At 50.4% G+C, this 23964-nt stretch overlaps 2 protein-coding genes across 5 annotated transcripts; both read right to left on the reverse strand.

Moving 5' to 3' along the window:
* Positions 1-15122: 15122 nt before the first annotated feature.
* LOC136476459 (zinc finger CCCH domain-containing protein 56-like) lies at positions 15123-18031 on the reverse strand. Of its 2 annotated transcripts, none has more exons than XM_066474305.1 (3): positions 17878-18031; positions 16862-17748; positions 15123-15637 (listed from the first exon to the last, which is right to left on the reverse strand). In XM_066474305.1, the coding sequence occupies exons 2-3, from the start codon at positions 17649-17651 to the stop codon at positions 15342-15344; spliced, it is 1086 nt and encodes a 361-aa protein (XP_066330402.1). In that variant the 5' UTR covers positions 17652-17748; positions 17878-18031; the 3' UTR covers positions 15123-15341. The 2 variants fall into 2 exon arrangements, with proteins under 2 accessions (XP_066330402.1, XP_066330403.1); XM_066474306.1 differs by having other exon boundaries at positions 15123-15625; positions 17878-18030.
* Positions 18032-18848: 817 nt separating this feature from the next.
* Positions 18849-23197, reverse strand: LOC136476458 (DEAD-box ATP-dependent RNA helicase 42-like). 3 transcript variants are annotated; one of them, XR_010763586.1, is made up of 4 exons: positions 19843-23197; positions 19361-19617; positions 19173-19227; positions 18849-19076 (listed from the first exon to the last, which is right to left on the reverse strand). XR_010763586.1 is itself a non-coding variant. In XM_066474304.1 (2 exons), exon 1 carries the CDS (start codon positions 23044-23046, stop codon positions 19885-19887), a length of 3162 nt encoding a protein of 1053 aa, XP_066330401.1. In that variant the 5' UTR covers positions 23047-23197; the 3' UTR covers positions 19231-19617; positions 19843-19884. The 3 variants fall into 3 exon arrangements, 1 of the variants encoding a protein (XP_066330401.1); XR_010763585.1 differs by having other exon boundaries at positions 18849-19227; XM_066474304.1 differs by lacking the exons at positions 18849-19076; positions 19173-19227 and having other exon boundaries at positions 19231-19617.
* Between the last annotated feature and the right edge of the window lie 767 nt (positions 23198-23964).

A 23964-nucleotide genomic window follows, 5' to 3' on the forward strand; every position in this document is an offset into this window, starting at 1 on the left:
AGCGAAGTCTTGTCCGACTCCAAGACATGCTACCCCCTGATCTAGAAGCTCCTTTATGCCATCCTGATCACCAAGAGGAAGTTGCACCACTACTTCAACTCGCACTAGGTGATCATCGTGTCATCCTTCTCCCTTGGCGAGGTTATCTAGAACCGGGAGGCCACAAGGAGAATCACAAAATGGGCGCTCAAGCTGATGGATTAGGGCATCATGTACGCCCCATGAATGGCCATCAAGTCTCAAGAACTGGCTAACTTTGTGGCTGAATAGACCGAGACCTAGATGCCACCGGTGGCCATCGATCAGGAGTACTAGATGATGTACTTCGATGGATCACTGATGAAGAAGGGTGCTGGCATCAGGCTAGTTTTTGTTTCCCCCCTCGGGGTGCGCATGAGGTACGTAGTTTGCATCCACTTCCTAGTTTCAAATAATGTGGCTGAGTACGTGGCACTTATCAATGGCTTGCACATCACCATTGAGTTGGGCATCTGACGGCTTGACGTTCGAGGTGACTCATAACTGGTCATCGACCAGGTCATGAAGGAGTCAAGCTATCACAATGCCAAGATGGTTGCGTGTTGTCATGGAGCCCGGCAGATGGAGGACAAGTTTGACGGCCTCGAACTCAACCATATCCCGAGGCAACTCAATGAAGCAGCCGACACATTATTGAAGATGGCATTGAGCCAAGAGCCGGTCCCCACCAGCATCTTCGCTAGCGACCTATATAAGCCCTTAGTCTGATATGAGGAACCCAAACAGGTTGGCCATGAGATACTAGTTCTAGGCTCAGGGCCTGACCGACCCTTAGTCCCAACCAACCCAGAGGTCATGGAACTCGTCGAAGACCCAATGGTAGAGCCCAACCCTCCGACCGACTAGAGAACACCTTATCTCGGTTGCCTCCTCCATGAGGTGCTCCCTACCAATAAGGCAGAGGCCCGACGGCTCACGCATAAAGCCAAGTCCTTCGTCGTCATCAAAGGGGAGCTCTACAAGCATAGCCTCACCGGGATCCTGTAGCGCTGCATCCCCACCGAGTAGGGGAAGGACCTGCTAGAAGACATCCATGGAGGGGTCTACGAACATCACGCCGCACCTAGAACCTTGGTCAGAAATGCATTCTAGAAGGTTTCTACTGGCCGACCACGGTGGCCGACACCGAGCAGGTCGTACGCACCTACAAAGGATGTCAGTACTGCTCGGTAAACTCACCTACCGGCTCAAGCGCTCCAGACAATCCCCATCACGTGGCCATTCACTATTTGGGAGCTCGACCTGGTAGGGCCCCTCAAGAGGGCGCCTGGGGGCTTCACGCACTTACTTGTCACCATGGACAAGTTCACGAAGTGGATAGAGGCTCGGCCAATCACCGTGATCAAATCTGAGTAGGTCGTGTTGTTCTTCATGGACATCATCCACCGATTTGGAGTCCCAAACTCCATCATAACCGACAATGGCACACAGTTCACGGGGAAGAAATTTCTTCGGTTCTACGATGACCATCACATCCACGTTGATTGGGCTACCATGGCGCACCCCCGCACGAACAAGTAGGTGAAAGGTCCTTGTGTGGTTTTGGTAATTGAGTGACAACCTAGGTGGACTAATTGTGTTTATGTGAGATACACAGGTGATTAGTCCACAGGTACATATGTGTGAGCAACATATGCCATGAAGGTGAAAATGGCTTGGAGATGTTGCAAAGCTCACACATGTGATGATGAAGGAGCTCATTGCACATGAGACATGACATTGAGTCATGTGATCAAGGTGGAGAAGATCAAGACAAGACTTGGCTTGATGGACTGATTGCAAGCGTGAAGGGCAAGTTGGAGGCTTTGGAGCGATGGACCGTGTGGCGGTGAAGCTTAAGCAAGACTTGGCACCGATGGACGAAGGCAACGGTGAAAAGCAAGTAAAGTCAAGATCGATGAACCAATATGATCATGTGATGATATGAAGTGGATCATATCATTGTTGATTGTGTTGGTGCATGTGTTGCATTGACATTGGAGGAGATGGTTAGCCTTGGGCCAGTAGCTGAGCACACTAGAGCCTTGGTGGCTTGTGTAGTAGTGCTTGGGAGCTCTCCATCTCACATACACTTGATAGTGATTATTCGATTATGTGAGAGAGCGATTCTAGTGCGATTGCATCGTGAGGTTGCATCGAGTGGCACTAGGTGATCGAGTTGCAAGCCGATGGTGCTTGTTACTCTTGGAGGTTGCCACCTCCTAGACGGCTTGGTGGTGGTCTCCGATGAAGCCCGCAAGAAGCTTGTGCGGTGCTCCAGAGAAGAGCTTTGTGAGGGGCATTGTGCTCGCCTCGCGGGAGCCGCAAAGAGCAACTCTAGTTGAGTGTGTCATTGAGCTACCCTCACTTTTGGGTTAGGTTCTTGTAGTGCCCGACGTGTGGGCTTGGCGGGTGATGCCAATTAGCCACCGAACCACCAAGTGAGCGGTCGACGCAACGGGAACGTAGCGTGTTGGCAAGCACGTGAACCTCAGGAGAAAAATCATCGTGTCAACCTTGTTCTTCCTGTTGGTTTGCATCCTCGTTACACAAGCTTGTAATTACTTTCATATACATTGTGCTTGTGTAGTTGCTCTTGTAATTAGTTAGCTTGTGTAGCTTACTAGTTACCTTCTTGCTTGTGTAGCATAGAAGTAGCTCCCTTGCGTGGCTAATTAGGTTTATGTAACTTTGTTAGTCACTTTGCTTAGTTTGTGTAGCTAAGTATTTGCGCTCTCTAATTTGGCATTGGTTGCCTTGTTATTGAGCATTGCTAGTAAGCTTAGTTGGCTTTGTGCTTTTTGCTTACTAGCATATGTAGGAGCTCCCTTGTTGCTTAAAGTACTAGTGGCATAGGTTTGTGTGACCTTACTCCTAGAATTGGTTAGGTGAGCTCTAGCTAGCCCGGCATCTTTGTTGCTTAATTAGCATCTTTAGAAGGTGCTAGAGAACATAGATAGAGGGGTGTAGTCTTGGCTAGACCGATAGTTCTAATTCTACACTTGTTTCGGTTAGCCGACGCGATTAGTTTTAGAAAGGACTATCCACCACCCCCCTCTAGTCCACCATCTCAACCCTTCAGTAGGTCGAGCACACAAATGGCATGGTCCTATAAGGCCTCAAGCCTAGGATCTTCAACTGTTTGAACAAGTTTAGCGGGCGGTGAGTCGCCGAGCTTCCCACGGTACTCTAGAGCCTAAGGACATCTAGCAGTCGGGCAACCGGTTACACACCGTTTTTCATGGTCTATGGCTCCAAAGCCATCCTCCCAACTGACCTCGACTATGGAGCGCCAAGGGTCAATGCCTACAATGAGCAGGGAAATGAAGCATCTTTGGAAGACGCTATGGACCTACTTGATGAAGCGTGTGACATCACCCTGCTCTCTTCGACCAAATACCAGCAGGCGCTGCAATGGTACCATAGCCAACGCGTGTGGGGTCATGCCTTTGGCATAGGCGATTTAGTCCTTCACCATATCCAAAGCAACAAAAATCGCCACAAGCTTTCAGCACCGTGGGAAGGACCGTACATCATCGTAGAAGTACTCCGACCCAGCACCTACAAGCTCAAGACTAAGGACGGCAAAGCCATCGCCAATGCCTGGAACATCGAATAGCCACGTCACTTTTACCCTTAGTCTTCTAGTTCCAAACCTTTCAATATGCCTATCAAACTAAGTGATGTTTCTGCAAAAACCAAAAAATGTTACCTTCTATCGGGTTCGCTTCCAATCTGATCGGATTGCAGTAATACCCAACCTCGGCAACTACCTAGAAATACATAGAAACATTTTCTCATCCAAATCTCCTTTTTTATGACGAGACCTAGAAATAAGAATTGCCAAAAACTAACGATGAGTAAAACTGGTCGGAGTGCAAAAAGCCTACGCCCCGACGGCTACGACATCGCTTTGCTCACCAGCGTGATCACTACTTAGTCGCTCGCAACCTAAGTTTCTATTGCCTTAACATAAAACAAGGGTCGGATAGCAACAAACTTTATGTATATATATATATACATATATATATAGGGGCCAAACAAAGTTTCCAGCCATAATAAAAGTCTTTATAGAAAGATCGACGCCAGACTCGGCTATCTAATTAAACATTATTGGGTAGGATTTCTTCTTTGAACTTCTCCGCTAGGTCTTGTGCCGGGGGCTCCGCTTCCTTCTCAATTTCGTCTAGCTCGGCATCAGTGTAGCCAGCCACGAAACCCTCATCGATCACCGGTAGGTCGATGTCGATGTAGTAGGAGCAGGCGATGGCAAATGCGCAATGGACACCGGTGTGCAGGGCCTCCCTTGCGAGCGCGTGGGCCCGATCTGAGATCTGGGTAACCCGCACTGCGAGCGAGCTCGTCTCCACGGCCGGGGCAACCCTGAGGTCGTCAAAGACAAACCCAATGGCTGCACGTAAGGCATCATGGTTGTCGCTCTCCAACTGGAGTTGACCCCGCACCTCGAAGAGTTGCCTCTGATGGGCTGCCCAAGCCAAACACCAAAGAGTGTCAGAAAATCGACTTTGAACTACAACCAAAAGTGTAACCAGAGCCTCACCATTCACTTGCTCCTCGAGGACCATCTTCTCCCTCTAGTGCATGCCAACATCCCTGGCCAAGGCGGCGGCCAGGCCCTCGGTTTCTTCCTTCAACTTTTGCTCATTTTCGAGCACGCGCCGAGCAAGGTTGAGGGCCAAGCAGAGTTGTCCAAGCTCCGTGGCATCTTCCCCAGCCTTGGCGACCACAGCCTTGAGCTTGTCCTCGGCCTTGTTCGCGTGTTGATGGGCTTCCTGTTCCTTGGTCTGGAGGCTCGCCACTTCCTCCTATAGCCACGACACTTTGGCAGCAAGCCCCCAGATCTCCCTCTCGTGATGGAGGAATAGGGACTTCTCCTAGCTGCGCATCACAAGGGACTACGAAAAAGTCAGGTTAGAATCATATAAACAAGGCTCAAAAGTAGAAAACACGAAGACACGGCAACACATCAGTCAAGGAGCGGACTACGGACTCAAGTCCTGGGCGCACGCTCGTCCAGTCCTTCTCCTCCACTAGGTCATCAAGGGTGAACACCGAGTCACTCAAGTCCAGCTGCCTGGACAATCAAAGTTGGCCTCCTCCCCACGCGAGTGGATCATTGCCTAGCTAGACAAGGGATCGGGAGGACCCAGCCCCAACCGAGGGGTTAGCCGTGGCAACCGTCGGCGTCGGCCCGACAGGGGCCAATGGCACCCCCTCTGTCACTGGTGCTCCCTCAGGAGTGGACCCTCCGATGACTGAGGAAGCTAGTAGTACAGGCTCCAAAGTCTAAGCCGTCGCTGCTTCCACAGGGGATGCCTCGGTCGCGCCTCCTCTCGTCTGCCCCACCTCGGGCGCCGATTCCACGAGCGCCTCCCCTGGCACAATTGGCACCTCTACCTCCCCTACTTCCTCAGGTCGTGCCGTGTCCACCTCAGTGCCATCACGGCGTGCCCTGGCACCACGCCAGTCAGCTCTCATGGGGTTGGCCGACGCTCTAGGATCTTCTACAGCGCCAACGTCAGGGGTCTGTGGAGGCTGGTCCTACGAAAAGCACCAACGTCACACAACAAAATCTGAGAACACAACAAAAGGACAAAGAAATTGTTAACTCACCTCGACGCCATTACCCAAAGTCGTTTTAGGGGCTGGCCGCTCAACTCTGACTCCGCCACATCGATAATTGGACGCTTCGATCCCCTAGTAGGGCCGATCAGAATAGGGCAGACTTGCTCTACCAACCTCAGGGGCACGTCCTCCCTCGATGATCTCGGAGGCACATTGGGGTCGGTCGGAGCGGGGCAGACTTGCTCCACCAACCTCAGGGGCGTGTCCTCCCCCGCCGATCTCGGAGGCGCGTCCTCCTCGGTTCGCACCAGGGTGTGCTATGGAATCAGGGTCAAGTTGACCCGCCCCACATCGGCCTGCTCGTCCTTGAGCACTAGCACACCCCACATAATGTTGGGGTCCTCCTTTTCCTCCTCCTCATCATCGTCGCTCTCCTCCTAGCCTTGTCGATGCCTTCCACGCTGGAGCTTCGCTCGCTCCTTCTTCACCTTCTTTCGATCCTTCTTCGCCTTCGCCGCCTTAGCCGTGGCGCGGTTCGCCGCCCTCTGCATCATGTCCTTTGGCAGTGGCGGGTCAGAATCACGGGCGATGGGCTGGGCTGCAAATTTTGGTGGTTAGAATTTGAGAACAGAGGAGGGTCGGCCAAGAAAAGAAACTTGAAGAAGGCATACCAGTTCGACGAAACCCATGTCCAGCCGCATCGTGGGATGACCCGGGACCAGGTACACCGAGGGAAGATCCAGCGATGGATCTATCGGGAACTCCATCGCTGTAGGGACCATGATGTCTAAGAGGGGGGTGAATTAGGCAACTTAAAAATCTAACTCTAAACTATGGCCTCTTTTTCTAACCCTAGCAAAACCTATGCAATAGATAACCTATCTAAATGTGCAACTATGGTTTTGCTAGTGTGTTGCTGTCTCTACCGCAAAAGGAGTAATACGATCAATGTAAATGCGGAAGCTAAAGAGCAAGGTAGAGATATGCAAACACTCGTCGATGACTTCGGTATTTTTACCGAGGTATCAAGAAGCACGCAAGCTTCCCTCTAGTCCTCATTAGAGCCCCTCGCAAGGGCCAAGCTCCCAATTGGGTAACCCCATGAATAGCCTTGGGCCTTCCCCACGCACAATTGGGTCTCCGACATGCCTTCCAGCAAGCCTCTCCAGGATGCTCCCCGCCGTCTTCACTATCAAGCTTCCGGCCAAAACACCGCGGGCCTTGTTCCCTCTGGTACATAGTGGCGGCCACACCACAAACGCGGTTGGTGTGATCTTGCAAGACTACAAGCCCCTTCGATGTACAACAATGGTGCTCGCAAGCACCGAGTGATAAGAGGTATGCAAACCTCACTAAACACTAGACCTAAACCTAGAGCAAGCACATAAGCGGTGATCTAATCAACCTAAGCACTTCGCAAAGCACCTACGCTAATCACCTAATAAAACACTAAGCACTATGCAAGTGAAGATCACTAAAATAGTGTATCAACACCCTTGGTATGTTTTCTCAGCTCAACACACCTCAAATGGCCAGTTGAGGGTCTATTTATAAGTCCCACTGAGAAAGTAGCTGTTGGGGACGAAATCCTGCTTTTCTGCTATTGACCGGACGCTGGAGTCGTCCTGATTGGACATGTCCAGTCATCCCGACCGTTGGAGTCACGAACAATTGATCGGACGCTGCCAGCGTCCGGTCACTTGCCACCGGACACGTCCGGTCGCAAGTTCGCCGCTCTAGAACCTCTCTGTACTCGATCAAACGTTGTTGTCCTATGTCCAATCAGTTTGCCACCAGCGTCTGGTCCAGCATCCGGTCGCTGCTGCTATTGTTGAGCCTCTGATCGGAGCGTCCGGTCGCTTTTCGTCCAGCATCCGGTCGCTTCTGTGAGCCTGTTTCTTTGCGATCTTACGTGCGGTTTGGTTCCTATCTTCATGCTTGGACTTTGCTTGATATCTTGGGTCTTCTCTTGTGCTCCTAAGGTCTTGCTTGAGATCTTGATCATCGGATCATCATGTCGCCTTTGTCCAAGTCACGTCTTGCACCCTATTGAACTACAAAACAAACACTTGCAAATTCATTAGTCCAATTTGGTTGTGTTGGTCATCAAACACCAAAATCCAAAGTAAATGGGCCTAGGGTCCATTTTCCTTACAATCGCCTTATTGAGGCGCTATGCCATTTCGCCGACGTTGAGAGCCTCACCGGCGACCATCACCGTCCCTTCGAGTGAGGAATCCGACTTCATCTTATACATCAAAATGGTGCATGCCATCAGCGGCGCCAGCCTCCTGACATGGTATGCTCCGATGATGCCGGTCCCACAAAGGTCGTGGCGCTTTAGAGTCACGACGGCCTTGAGCAGGTCGCTGAGCCTCTTTTACTCCTCTTGATGGGCCCGTATCTCCACGCCCCTAGCACCTCCTCGATCAGGCGGTCGGTGAAGATCAGTGGGGGGCGACGTTGTCTTTCTTCAGGTAGAACTAGAGCTTATGCCACCCCTTGTTGGACTTCAACAAGGGGATGGACATATACTCCAATGCCTGGCTGCCCCGCAGATGGATGCTCGCGTACCCCATCGGCACCGCCAGGTCTGGCTTCTTCTTCTACAGCTCGACGGTGAAGTACTTCCATAGCTCGAAGTGGGGCTCGATCCCCAGATACCCCTCGCATAGCACGACGAAGGCCAAGATGTGCTTAATCCCATTGGATTTCAAATGTTGTAGCTCTAGCCAGTAGCAGTGCAGCAGCCCTTGGAGGAATCGGTGGGGAGGAGTCGTGAACCCCCGCTCATGGAAGGGGATGGAGACAACATAGACGTCAGGCAGCGATGGCACATCCTCGCCACCAGGTACAATCCACTCATTTGTCACGGTCCTTGCGCAGAGAAGGCCCTTCTTGACTAGACCCTCCATGCACACACGGAGAACGTCGGAGCGAGGCCACAGCTCCATCGAGGAACGAGGATGGCAATGTAGAGATCTAGCGGCGACGTAGGGCTAGAGAGCGAAACTTTGTTGGTGGTGGAGTGGAAATAGGGAAACAAAGGCTAGGACTCAGGAACGAAAGGTAGAAAGATTGGAAGGGCAAAGTATGTGGCTGCGCGTACGGAGGCTGGGGAGAAACCGCTTCGTTTATAAGGTAAGGGCGAAACGGGCAAGGGGCAAACCGTCTGCCTAAATTAACGCGCCACATGCCCTACCAGATCAGTTTCCTTCGGGGCCCGAGCCCTCATTATTTCTCGCAGCATCAGTCACCTCATCGCCTCATGAGACGAGCGCGTGCCTACCCCAATCTTCCTCGTGAAGGATCTGCCGAGCGACGGTTTGACTTCAAAGGCCATGGGCCACCGCAGGTAAGAGGGATACAGAGCTGAAAACGCTCCTACAGCCCATTAACGCCTAGGAGTTCAAAGGCTGGCCCACTAGTGGGTTCACGGACGCTTTAGGGCACCTTAGAGTGAGGGGAGGCTAAGGACAGGCCCGCTAGCAGCCAGTACCCAAAGCGCGTGAAGCGCCACGGGTGCCTAACCCTCGTTTCGAGTTTTGGATGATGCACGGTCTATGGTTTTTCCCTGAAGAAAGGCATCGAGCCGTCGGACCAGTCGAACGAGTCCGAGAACTATATGGACCGGCCACAAAGAATCTGGAGTCAGTCACCAGCTGACCTCAAACCGAGCCCCATGAAGGGGATGCTGAGTCTCCACTTGAACAAGCCCATTAACAACTCATCGAGCACCGCACTCCGTCCAGTGAGGAAAGCATGGCCTAGCTCAGCCCCTTTGTTCTAGCGAATGAACGCATGAGGGATGACGATCACAAGATGAACCGACCCCCCGACTGGGCCCCTGCTATGTGCGGGAGCTCAGGGGCTCGGCATCGTAAGGAGACCGAACACACGGTCGCAGACAAAACGACGAGTATCATACGTAACTTGCCATCCTGCAAAACGACAATAACAAACAGTACTCCCGTGCGCCCTCAAGCAACAAATCACGGAAAAAGCCTTTGCAGGAGTGTCTCACTCCCCCGAAGGCTCAAGGGCTACACCCACCTGGTGCGCTCGCGCGCATCCAGTGGAAAACGGATTATCAGCGCGTGTCCTCCCTAGGGGCTGGGCGTCCGTGTCCACTTTTGCCAATCTCCCACATAGAGGCTTGGTATCTAAATCCTACTCGGTTACCCTAGGCGGATTAACAAACCAAGGGGAAAAATGCCGAAATTCCAATAACGACCCGCCTCCATGGCATAACGGCCATAGGAGCAACAAATCGAAAAAGCCTTTGCAGGAGTGTCTCACTCCTCTGAAGGCTCGGGGGCTACTATCGGATATCTATACCTGGGTATCCAAGCCAAAGGATTAAAGAGCGTCACGTCGCCTCATCCGATGGTTAAAGACGCAACTACGGCCTTGTCTGACTCCAAGGGCAAAGTTTTCGCCTCGTCCGACCCCTAGGGGCCGGGCCACGCCTCGTCCGACGCCGAGGACGAGGTTTCCACCTCGTCCGACCCCCAGGGGTCGGGCCACACCTCATCTGACGCTGAGGACGAGGTTTCCACCTTGTCCGACCCCGGGCCACGCCTCGTCCGACACCGAGGACAAGGTTTCTGCCTCGTCCGACACCGAGGACGAGGTTTCTGCCTCGTCCAACCCCCAGGGGCCGAGCCCCACCTCGTCCGTCGCCGAGGACGAGGTTTCCGCATTGTCCGACCCCCAGGGGCCGGGACACGCCTCGTTCGATCCCACGGGGAGGGCCCCGCCTTGTTCGACCCCCGTGGGTCGGATTCCGTCTCGCCCGGCTCCTAGGGAGAGATTTCCGCCTCGCCTGATCCTTGGGGATCACATATGCTACCGAACCAAAGCAGTGGTCCCAGGGTAGGGCTCAAACTGCTTCAACCACTACAGCATGGAAGCACACGCCCGGGGGCATGTCTCGGACGTGTTCTGATGCGACTGGCGGTCGCATTGGGCCATGCTGGGAAACTCACGTCGCCCATCGCATCAACAGGCCATCACTGTGCTGCCAACTCCCTGCCTGACCTCCGTCCAACGTCAGTCAACCGTCGTCCATTGATTGGCACTATACCGCTAGCCCCCCGCGTGGCTTCTGTCAGAGGATCCTCTGACCATTCCGTCCGGTCGGATGGGACAGAAGACAAGAATGGCGCATGACGCCCACACGTAAGCTGCAGCGGCCAACAGGACCTCGGTACGACGTCGCTGCCACCACGATCTACAGAGTCAATTGTGCTTCCTTGAGCCACCAATACTCAAGTCTCCACTATGAATACCCATTCGCCAATCCAGATCAGCGGGTTCCAACTGAGCATATCTCTAGGAGCTTCACCACAAAGTCACTCCATAGGAAGTTCACCTAGTTTCCCACCCGGCCCTATAGGTGTTTGAAAATACCAAGAGCAATAAGTCTTTAACCTTCACTTTATAAGAATCTAAGCCAAGCACGTACTCAAGATGTACACTAAGCATACTTTACACAAGGTGATGATATGATAATCCTATTCAGGCTATTTTCCAATGGATAGAAAGGAAAATGCAGGAATATGTTTTGCCAGATGATACGCCGGGGGGGCACATCACATGCACCACCAGATCATACGGCAGCCTCCAGTAGGTTGGCCACTTAACATACAATCGAGAGCACCATTATTGGATAATCTTCCAAGTACCACATAGGTACACTAGATCAATCGATGAACTCCAGTACCTTAGTCACTTGATACACATTCAAGTCCCAGGCTCGCCGGATGATCCACCGAGTGCCACCTAGGCACACCGGATCATACAGTGAACTCTAGTACAGTGCTACAAGATGATCCACTAGGAGGGTCAAAATCATCCGATGCACATTCTAATGCATATTTTCAGCCTGTTTTAAGTTTGATCTTGTTCAAATTAGCTTCTTTAAGATCCTAGACTTAAAACTGATCCAATGGGGGACACTATTGCGGCCTAACTTGGCGAGTTTATACCGTAGCATGTGTGCATCCAAATGCTCTGTACTTGACTCCCCATCAAACTACAGTCTGGAGTCCCCTTAATAGTACATCCAAAGATAAAAAAAAACAATCACCTAACCACTACGTAGAGGCCACTAGATTTAAAAATAAATCTTTTGCTATTTTTGACCTCATTTGTGATTTCTAGAAAACGAACGTGTAAAGACGGTTGGGCTAGTCATCTCATAGAAGCTTACCGGTCACCTCTATAAATCATGGCGGTAGTAGTGAGATGTCCTTGTGGTCATGCATTGTGGGCACCTAGATAGTTTAGATTCCAATGACTATATTGCCCTGGATACTTGATGGGCAATATTGTCATTGTACGCCTCAACGTTGAAACCTATTTCCAGTCCAATGAACTTAAATTCAAGATCGGAGGGAATAATATAAGCAAACACGCCCTTAGATGCACGCTAAGACTAACCGTTGGTCCGTACCGTTCTCCGTTGGCATAGGTAGCATCGACGGGCTAGCTGAGAGCGAGTCTTGAGAGACCAGCTGCTAGGGTAGGAGCTGGTTCACAGAAACGGATGCAGCTAGATGGCCAGAAGCGTCTGAATTTCCTCGATGTTATCACCTGGCACACGTCGGCCTACACGACCGAGATACAGCAGCGGTGGTTGCGACCCGTACATGCCCGGTCCGTTGGCATACTCCGTAGGTAGCATCGACGGGCTAGCTGAGAGCGAGTCTTGAGAGACCAGCTGGTAGGGTAGGAGCTGGTTCACAGAAACGGATGCAGCTAGATGGCCAGAAGCTTCTGAATTTCCTCGATGTTATCACCTGGCACACGTCGGCCTACACCACCGAGATACAGCAGCGGTGGTTGCGACCCGTACATGCCCGGTACGTCTCAAAATACTTCGGACGATGCCATCCCTTACATATACACAATCAACGCCTACGTGGCGCTTGCGTGTGTGTATATAACTGCTCTTCGTCAACTACTTTTGTCTTTTCAGTTCTCATCAAGTGCGGCCTAGCACTGCTTTGACAAACCAGAAACGATCCAGTCGCCCTCGGCAAAGATGAAAAAAAAAAGAAAGGAACCGATGCATATAATTTACCCTTTTAGGACCTGTGGCCATATCTAATGCATACCTCTGGACATTGGTTAGGCTAGTTCCCATCATCACTCTACTTCTCTTCTTCTGGTCATTCTTTACCCTTGTAAAATTCAGTTACTTTCGCTTCTCACTAGATTTTGTCCGTTAATTAATTAACTCAAGGTAATAACCAAATTAAATATGGGCACTCCTATGATGGCTTATACAGTACTCCGTCTTTATCTTATTCCTGACTGAAGATGCATTCTTATATTACCATGCACGTAATATTCTGTCACATTGGGAAACATGAGTATTTAACAATCAGATCAATCCGGCACTTTGGATTCTTTTTATTTGATTTCTCCAATGGAGTGTCCGGGACAAAAGGTTTCTTCTTTTTGCCATTTCTTTAGTGCAATGTCACATATAAGTATATTGCGTACGTGCACCTGATATGTTTATAGGATAAGATTATTCGAAGCAATAACTTGCATTATATATATGTGCACATATGTGCTCATCTAGTTCCAATTACGTTTGTTAAATGTTTGCGCTAAGCAAAAGATTCCAATCCGCAGCGATAAGTGTTTCGCAAGAACATTCCTCCGACCAAGCAGTTTGATAATGTTTTGTTGCCATCGCTTTGTCATTATACATACACTTAACAAAAGATGGCATTTGTACAATTTGATTCTTTCCGGTTAATAGTATAGTGCATCCTCTCTCTAGAAGATGTAGAACGCTTTTTAGGAACGGACAGGCTTAGCATCCAGACGTCCGGTCCTAGGCCCACGTCTGGATTCTGCTCCCCGCGCCTGCTCCGTGCCGCACGCCCCGCTCCCTCGGGTTTCGTGCCACTCTAATGACTCGCGCCCCACCCACACCACCCGCTGCTCCCCGCGCCCTGCGCCTGCTCCGTGCCGCACGTCCCGCTCGCTCGGGTTCCACGCCACTCGAACGACTCGTGCCCCACCCACCCATGTCGCCCGCCCCCACGCGGGTCCACGCCGCCCAAACATCACCAGCATCGAGAAAAAGGAGACACCGAGTTGAGGCAGCAGAAGGCGTGGATAGAGATGCAACACCCTATCTACTTTTAAAATAATCAGATACAACACTTGCAACATATGTATGAAGACAGATGAAACGTTTGAAACATGCATCTGAAGCACTTGCAAAAAAAAATACATGAAACACATGAAAACCATTGCAACACATACGCAAAATCCAGATAAAACACTTGCAACATATGTGTGAAACATAAAGCACTTGCAACATATGTGTGAAATATATACAACATCCCGATAAACACATTTGCAACATACGTATGAAAAAACAGATGAAACATTGCGAACAAACGTTTGCAACATAGGTGTACAACCACTGCAATTTGCAACATATGCAACATCTCGATCTACTTTTGCAACATCCATACGAAACCCTTGCAACATAATTCTGAAACAATTGAAACACATAAAACACACGCTTGCAACATGCGCTTTCAGCGCAGTGTCACCTTGCTGCTTGGACGAATGGAGCTTATCGTTGTGGAGCTCGACGCCGGCGTGGAGCTCGATGCCACAGAGAGAAAGGAAGTCGCCGGTGCCCGTGATGGACCACTAGCGGAAGAAGGCCCTGATGCGGATGTCGTCGAGCCCTGAGATGCGATGGTCGTCGAGGCAGCCGCGAGGCGGTCACTGAAGGCGGCGAGGTAGATCCTCGCGGGGCAGCACGATGCGGCAGCTGGAGCGGAGGTCGACGGCGAAGTCGTGGGAACCGACGTCGAGCGTGTAGGCATGCGCGTTGGCCAGGAGCAGGCCACGTGGGAAGCCCCGGAGGCGGAGCTCGTCGTACGCGGTGGTGGCGGACGGTGACGAGGTGGAGTCTGGGCGGGCGAGCGGGAGCAGGAGCGACGCCGCAAGGAGGGCGGCGCGCCATCGCGGGTTCGTTCGCGAGTCAGAGACCGGGGGGTGGAGCTGTGGATGACCTGGAGGGCGGAGGGGAACGGAAGAGACATGTGGGCGCGGTGAAACAATCCAGAATGGGAGAGTCAACCCGTTCAAACGAGACGTGGGGGCGGCGAAACAATCCGGAATGGGAGAGTCAACCCGTTCAAACGTCTGGACGGGAGTCGAGGGATGGACTCCTACGGTTACCTAGGCCGCCCGTCCGCAGGGTTTAGCAAGGGCGTCCGTCCTAACCCAGCATTATCGTTTTAGGAAAGCATCTCCGATTTATTGGACTTTTTGGGCTGTTTCATACAGAACGCACTGGTCAATGGGCAAAGAGCAAGGCTGGGGTATCCAGCTAAATAATAGCCCGAAAACAAGAACCAACAAAAGGTCACGAACGCACCTGAACAATCCGCATTCAGCCAACTGTACAGGATGCACCATGACTTTGAACTATATGCTCTAGCACACAAATTACGCAAGCATAGCAATGAGACTGAGTTCCACGGAAGAAGACTTAAGCTGTTAAGCATGTTTACAACAGTGACAACAGCAGGACAAGCAGAAACATAACATAAGACAAACACCCTGCATTGTGTCGAGACAAGGTTTTGCAATGCTAACTAGATCTTTCTATGCCTGGTAAACCTTCACCAGCTGAAGCAGAGTCGGACAGATACTAACAGCCTCCCTTCGGCCTATACCATAGATCCTTCCTACTCATTCTCATCTATCCAATCACCATAGATCCTGCTGATCTTGTCAGGGCCCTTCCACTTCTGAATGGGCCTCTGCAGTTGTCCAGATCTCTGGCTGACGATGGTGGAGCGCTGGGACTGGATGCCGAGATGGTACACGTCTGCATGAGGGGGCATAGCAGTGGACGCAGCAGCAGACTCTGCAGGAGCTTTAGCAGAAGCACCAGCTTGCTTCGAGTCAGGAGTGGACGTGATATCCCTGCCATCTATGTCCACAAGGCCCCCTCCATACCTGTGAAGTTCTGCAATTATAGCTAAAACATGTTAAGACTTTTAATAAAACAAAGAACTTGTATGTCACTGTGCCTAAATGAACTAGCTGGTGTATTAAAAAAATAGTTGCCCATGATCCAAGCACCAATCATCCACCTGACTGCAATTCTGTATTTGCAATGAAAAATATCCTTTCTCAAAGGATCACCTCAGGCAAGACATGAAACAGAAATGTGCTATGCAGGATGAAGGACTGCAACAGCAATACCATATGTCCATAACTGATTTAAGGCAGCACAAGATAAAAATTGCAAAAGAAATACCACATGTCCATAGCTGACCCTGAAGCAGCACAAACACAAACCCTCAAAAAGGCAGGTAACTGGGCAAGTGATACTTTTTGTACGACACCCAATAGCCCATTGGCTGAACAGAAATGAAAACTTGACACAGACAAAGGCCAAAATTTATGAAATGCTTATGAATAATTGCATTACAGCTTGTAGTACCACGATTGTAGAAAGCTATCGGATAAGCTTATTTTGCTGCCACCGAACCCAACCCAGCATAATAATGTCCACAAAATCGAAAACAAAAGGCAGACTATGGAACTACATTCTGATCAATGACACACCCTCACTCAGAAATCACAAACTTTGAAACCAACCAAACCCCGCAAGAATTCAGTATATGCTACATGTCAACACCTACCGGCATGGTTCACTCATAAACCATAAACATCTCACAGCCCAAACATATTTCTTCTAGGAATTCATTAGTGTATTGAGAATCGCAGCATATACTTCCAATCATATGACTGAAAAATAATTGACAAAACAGTAGTTCAAATCAGAGATACTACTATGAAGAAACTACATAAACCAGCATGGTTTACTCCAGAAACCATAAAGATCTTATAACCCCCAACATTTTTTTTTCCTGGCGATTCATTAGCATGTCAGAAATTATGCATAAACTTCAATCACACGACTGAAAATTAATTCAATGAAACAACATTTCAAATTATACTACCATGTATTGTCGCCAATTATGAAACAAAATCAGTAATCCAACCTATGAAACTTAATACCATGGCTAACATTAAGGACTACAATGTTTCTACTAGAAGTAAACAACAACATAGTATCATGCACAAACTACTTGAAAGAAACACGAATCATAATTGAATAAATCAGGTCCTAAATTGATGAAGCAGGAAGTATAACAATTTGATGATTAAAGGCTCATATGAACCAGAGACTCACCAGCAGAACCATGAGCAAAGTGGCATTTGCTCCCAAATGGGCAGTATCCAGTCATCTCCCACTTGTTACAGATCCTCGTCTTCCAGTTGGACGGCTTCTGCACCATCACTCCATTGGCAGAGGCAGCAGCATTGTATCCCCCACCACCAACCGTTGGCGAGAGACTGATGGCCACGCTCTCCCGCGCCTTGGACTGCTCATCGTGCAGGAAGGTGCACGCGTCACCATAGGGGCAGCCCTCTTCAGTATAGAACTTCTTGCAGTGGCGGCCCTTGTACGCCCTGCCCCCCTGCGAGCCGCCGCCGCCACTGTCTCCAGCGACGACACTTCCAGAGGTCATGATGGGGATCTGGTGCTCCTCCCGCTGCTCCGTGGCCTCCTCGTGGGCGGCCACGATCTCCTGCCAGTTGGGTGGCGGCTTGCGGAGCTCCTCCATGCCGTGCGCGAAGTTGCAGTTGGTGACGTAGGGGCAGGTCCCGGCCCGGAACTTGCAGCAGAGCTTGGTCTTGAAGAACATCTTGCCGATGGCGCGCGACTTGCTCGTGCTGCTCCCGCCCCCACCATCGCTGCCGCCGCCCCCGCCGCGAGCTTTCTTGCCCGGCGGCGGCTGCTCGCTCCCGGCCCGCGAGGACGGGTTCCGGTCGCCGTAGCCCGGGTCGGCGCTCCACTGGCGGTAGTCGTCCTCGGTGGCCCAGATGGCGGCGTCCCCGCCCGTGGACGTCGCCGCGTTGGTCCAGGCGTCGGGGCCCGCGGCGTCCGGGATGATGTGGATGGCGTTGGTGTAGTCCATCGCCGCCGCTGTTAGTGCTGTCCCCGAAGACGAACTTTGGGGCCCAAACCCTACCTTTCGATCCCGCGCGCACGCGCCGGAGAAGAAGAGAGAGAACCTAATCGAACAGACCACAGGTGGATGGATAATTCCGATCAATAAGACGCCGCATCTAAGAAATCCGCAACCAAATCAACTGGATAGGGAGGAAGGAAGAAAGAGAGGGATTTGGGTTTGGTTTGCTCACACCGAGGAGAATCAATCCCCAAGTCGCAGTCCCGCGTGTCGACGCACCCTACCCCGTCGCTGCGGGGCCGACGCCGGCCTACGCGCCCGCTAGTCACCGCCCGTCCTCACCTGCTTGCGGCCGTCGTCGAGGCACGACGGTGCCGCTGAACTGAACTGGCCGAGCATTTGGGGGAGTCCTTTTCCTGCGTTGGTTAGGGTTGGTGTCAGCCCATGGGCCTAATCCAGCTAGCCTCGCCTGCAGGCTTGCGGCCCAGCACCGCTAGAGAGAGATTGAATTGTACGTGTGGTTCGGTGGATTTTCGGGTTACTCTAGTGCAACTCATAAACTTTCGAGTCACTCTTTAAGTGCAACTCATATACAAATGATTTGAGTTGTGCTTGAAGTCCACTCATTTTTGGCGTACCATTCTGATTCAAAAAATGTAAATAAACTAAAATTAAAGGTATAACTGACCACGGAAACAGAACATGCAAAACGTGAACGCCTGATTTTGCTATCCTCTTGCGGACTTGCGGTGCAGTCAGTTTGTTGTCAGCACAGTTCAGAAAGTAGGAACAACAAAGCAAACATAAAAGATCATATCGACAGATAGAATAGAACGCTACTCCACAAGCATATCAGAATGACAAAAAAGCATGATGAATCATCACTCGTCAGAATTCAGGCATGCAATTTCACATTCTTGCTCAAGCACACAGCATCATCCATGTTTCCTCAGGTTCGGGAAAACAAATCTTACCGATTCATCTGTTCTTTTTATAAGCACCAAAAAAAACATATGAGCAGCATAACAGGCACACTTCAGGAAAGATAAGACCAAGCGGCGAAACATTGCTTTGCACGCACGCTGTTCATGGAAAAACATTATTGATGATCGCTCATCAGGACCCCAAGCATACCATTTCATACACCATTCAAGCGCTCAAGCACATTCTAGAATGATAGAAAGGTAAAATTGCCCCATGATCATCCATATTTTCTCAAGTTTCAGGAAACCAAGCCAAATCCTATCAGTTCATTCATCTATTTTTCCTAAGCAGCACCCCTTTTCTTACGGTAAGATCGAAAAGGAAAGAAGTTACAGCAATGGAAACATATGACCAAGAAGTTTGGCCACCTCAGCCACCACCAAGACCAGCTGCAGCTCATAGACATACCTAAGGTGCCCTCCGCTTGCAACAGTAACAACAGTGCATCTGAAGACCAAAACAAGAGCATCACTGCACCTTTTTAAACAGATAAAAAAACACTAAACAGAGCACACAAGTAATGAAGGGTAAATAGGACCAAACCAACAGAGAAAACTATAGCTTCTCAGCTTCCCAATAGGCAAATCAATACGTACACCTGGATTAATTAGACCATAGTCACACAAACTTTGAATTGCCTCTCATAAAAAGGGAACATTATCCATAAACAAGCAAATAATAAGATCAGTTTTCAAGGTGTCATAACACAACCAGCACTTTCAAAACCGCACCAGAAAGCTGGCCACCTTCCTTCGCATTACAGCACTTGGTCACCGCCAGTGTTCTAAGCCTTCTGTCCAAAGGCAATGAAAACTCAATCAGTAGAAATTGCCAAAATACCCCGACAATTTCATAATAATCATGTGACATTAAGTAACCATATCTGCCTTATAAAATAGTATCAAATAAAATAAAAGGCTGCAGACAGCAAGAGCATCAGAAGTAGCATTCGATCGAGGGCTTTGCAGTGTGCAAACCATTATATAAGCTGCAAAAAAAATCAGAAAGCTGTCAGTGATAACATACATAATAAAGCAAAAACATAGCATAGAACAGACTAATGTCATGCCAAATATAAGACAGAAATGAGAAAAGCATCAGTTGGTTATGTTATGACTGTGACAAGTGTTCCCAGCTTGAAGTAACAGAAGGAACTAATTTGTATACTATGCCCACACACCAGTAGCTAATATTCAGTTTATCGAATGCATACCTTCTAAAAAATACTCTGCCATTTTGTTATCTACTCTGCAACTCAAATAACAGAATATTTTCCAGTTTGAGCAGATCCAGGAAGATTTAGTGCCTGGTTGGCACAATCCTCAAGGACACGTTTCAATTCTGCTTTCGCCTTCTTCACAGACGACTCTGTCGGGCCCTCAATAAACAGGTAGAGCTTGCGCTCATTTGCACCAACAATTTTTCCTTGAGGAATATATGTTCCCCTTGTAGTGATAGCAGCACCAGTCCAGTCCTGGATAGGGGCCAGTGTCTCTTTGTGAGTGATCCTCCAACGGGCATTCTGTGGGAAATCATTAATCTCAAGTTCAGCCTCATAGTGTTCTGGAACTGCATGGGCCTGTATCCTTGCAAGATTTTGTTGTAAGTTCATTGCAGCCTTAAGTGCCCGAGCAGTGGCCTCATCATTTTGCTGGTTTGTTGCTGTGAGTAAAGGAATCAAGGGGACTGTCGCAGACCCTGGTATTTGCTGACTAACATTATTAGCAGCCTTGTTTGCAACCAAAGCAGCAGCTGCATGAGCATTGGCAATAGCTTGTGCTGCCAGGTCACCTCCTGCCTTACGCACTCCCCCCTCCTCATCAGAATCTGAATCTGACTTGTCCTCCTCATAACCATATTCCCTTGCCTGAGCCTTCTTTGCGGTCTTCCGTGCTTCATCTTCTTCCTCATTAAACTTGAAACCACTACCACCATAGCCTGTACCATGGGCCTGCTCTGTTCCCTGTTTCACCTTAGCCATAAACCTATCAGCCAGGGCTTTTAGGTCCTGTGGAACAGCCTGCTCAGAGAGCTCCAGAGCCTTAACAAGGTCTGGTGCATACCGCTCCTCCTCCTCAGAAATAAAAGTCACGGCAATGCCCTTTCTACCAGCACGCCCTGTTCTACCAACACGATGGACATAGTCCTCATAATGGTTAGGGACATCATAATTGACAACCAGTTCAAGTTCTTTTACATCTAAACCTCTAGCAGCAACGCTAGTAGCAATCAGCAAGCTGCAGACGTTGCTCTTGAAATCAGCAATAGTTGATTCACGGTCAGTCTGATCTTTGCCGCCATGAAGGGACAGACATGGATACCCGTGCTGGAACAAGTCTTTGAGTAGAGAATCACATTTATCTTGTGAGTGAACAAAAACAAGGATTTTCCCCTTAACATACCATTCACCAAGCAACTCTAACAGCCTGAAGAACCTCTCGGTGTCTGGTCGCACCTCGACCAGCTGTGTGATATCTTTGTTCACGACACTCCTCCCACCCACTTGAATTTCAACAGGCTTAGTAAGCACCTTGCGTGCCAGTATCTCCACCTGCCGTGGAAATGTGGCAGAGAAAAGTACCGTCTGCCTATCTGGCCGGGTATTCTGAACTATGCGAGTAATCTGAGGCTCAAAACCCATGTCAAACATCCTATCAGCTTCATCCATCACCAAGAAAGTCACTCTCCGAAGGTTGGTTATTTTTCCACTGCTAGTGCAAAGGATATCAATCATCCTTCCTGGCGTACAAACAACAATTTCGGCACCCCTCTTCAATTCGCTGATCTGCTGTGCAACTCCCGAACCTCCATAGATTGCAACACAGTTGATGCCAAGCACCTTAGAGAACTTCTTAATGTCTGAATGTATCTGCACCACAAGCTCTCTAGTAGGAGCCATAATGAGCCCAATAGGGCCATCTCCAGGGACAACAGGGGGCTGATCTTTAACATGCCTCAGCATCGGGAGGACAAATGCTAGAGTCTTGCCAGATCCAGTTTTTGCGATGCCTATACAATCACGCCCACTCATTATGATCGGCAAAGCCTGTGTCTGTATAGGCATCGGTTTCTCAAAACCAAGCTTCTTGATGGTGTCAAGGAGCTTGCTTGTCAGCCCACTCTGCACCCATGTCTTTATTGGCTTGGGCACGTCTTTACCATGCACCTTGAGCTCCAAGTGCTTCCGGTAATCTACCACTTCCTCAGATGTCATCTTGGAGATGTCCTTCACCTCAATATAGAAATTCTTCCGGAACGGTTGGTAGTCAATCTTCGAATGGTCAACAATTGCCAACTTCTCAGCCTTTGTCTTCTTGACGCGCTTTATGAATTCCTCATCATCCTCGTCCTCCTCTCCAGCCCCATCATCATCAGCGTCATCGTAGTCCGATTCTGAATCATCCCCTTGCATAATTCTCCCCATAGCCTTCCTTGACCCTTTCTTATCCCCATTACTAAAGGCATCCTTTGAGCTCTTACCATTCTTGTCATCTGCACCTACAGCAGGGGCGGTGTCCATTGCTGCTGCAGCACTCTCCAGCTTGGCAACCTCTGGCAGCACCATGGAGTTCATGAAGGCATCGAGCGGATCAATCTCGTCCTCCTCCATCCCAGCACCACCGTTGGCATCGCCACCCCCATTGGGCAAATCCACATCCATCTCACCAGCGCCGCCATTCTCCTCAGCCTTGTCGTCCTCCTTATCCCCTTCCTCATCAGACTCCTCGCCATCCAAGGTCCACTTCTTCCCCGCCGCCTTGACGCCATCAGCCTCGGCCACCGCCGCAGCGGAAGCGCCACCGGCACCGCCGCTGTCCTGCTGCTGCTGCTCGCGGCGCTTCTCCTGCCACTCCTTGATGCGGCGGCGCCTGCGCTCCATCTCGTCGTCGAGGCGCTGCTGCTCGGCCTCCATGTCCTCCTCCTTCTTCCGCTGGCGCCGGCGCTCCGCCTCCTCGGCGTCCACCTCCTCCTCCTCCCGCGACGCCGGCTCCGGCTCCGGGTCCCGGTGGTGGTGGTGCGAGGACCGGCGGCGGCGCTTGCGGTCCCGGTCGTCGTCCTCCTCGCCATCCGCATCGCCGCGCCGCCTGGACCTCTCCCGCTCCTCGCGGTCCCTCTCCTCGCGCCGCCGCGCCCGCTCGTTCTCTTTCTCCTTCTCCTTCTCCCTGTCCCGCTCCTCCCGCTCCCGCGCCCTCCGCTCCTCCCGCTCCCGCTCCTTCCGCTCCTCGCGATCCCGCTCCTTGTCCCGGTGGTGGCGATCCCGGTCCCTGTCGCCGTCGTCGCGGTGGTGGCGCGAGGAGGAGCGCTCACGCTCGCGGTCTCGCTCCTTGTCGCGGTGGTGGCGAGACGAGGAGCGGTCGCGGTCCTTGTCGCGGTGGTTGTGCTTGGAGGTGGATCGCTCGTCGTCGCCTGAGCCCATGGCGGCAGCGGCGGCCGGCGGCGAGCGGGTGATGGCGCAAACCCTAGACCAGGATGTGGTGGTGGGGATTTTCCTCTCTTTTTTTTTCTCCTCGTGCTGCAATTTTTTGCCTCCGCTAGTGTTACGAGTTTTCTTTAGCGATAAATATTGCGTGATTGTATCGCGGAAAGTCGGAACCTGGCGTGGGCTTTGTGGAGGCCGCCGACTTCGGTCTCTGCGGCCCGGTGTGCTGCTTTATTTGTCAGGTTCCGGACGAAACAACTCCACCGTATTCCTGGGTCGGCTTTCCTAAAAGTTGAACCTCACACACAGCTAGAGCAACGATGGTAACGTGCTTTGATCTTAGGATTTATTTGGTTCCATGAACTAAAGTATTTTGAACTAAAATCTGTATTTTAGTTGGACTAAACAGTTAAACATTTGGACTAAAAGTAGACTAAAATCATTTAGTCCTTTAGTCCACAAAACTAGACTAAAATGGACTAAAAGGTGTTGGGGACACACATGCCTCTCATTTATTGCCCTCTCTCTCTACTTTAGTCCATTTTAGTTCAATGAACCAAACACCACTTTAGTCTACTTTTAGTTCATGGACTAAAATGGACTCAAACTTTTAGTCCATGGACTAGAGAACCAAACGGGTCTTTAAATTTCTCAATGGAGTAAATTTCACTTTCCTCCTGATCCTGTTACTTACACATTGAACATCGAGCTCCATAAACTTATCATGTTTTATAGCAGCATTAGTACTTGTACATTGTACATTCGACCTCACCGAATTGGATTTCACTGGGCTCTAATATATTATCAAACAACCCTATCGCTTGCAAGTGTCCTCACACTCAGGATTGGCCCACAAAAATAAACCACCTAGGACCTGTTTGGATCAAGGATTTCCAAAGGAATTTTGGAGGAATA

Source organism: Miscanthus floridulus, chromosome 8 (genome assembly GCF_019320115.1).
Source record: "Miscanthus floridulus cultivar M001 chromosome 8, ASM1932011v1, whole genome shotgun sequence".
NCBI lineage: Eukaryota > Viridiplantae > Streptophyta > Magnoliopsida > Poales > Poaceae > Miscanthus > Miscanthus floridulus.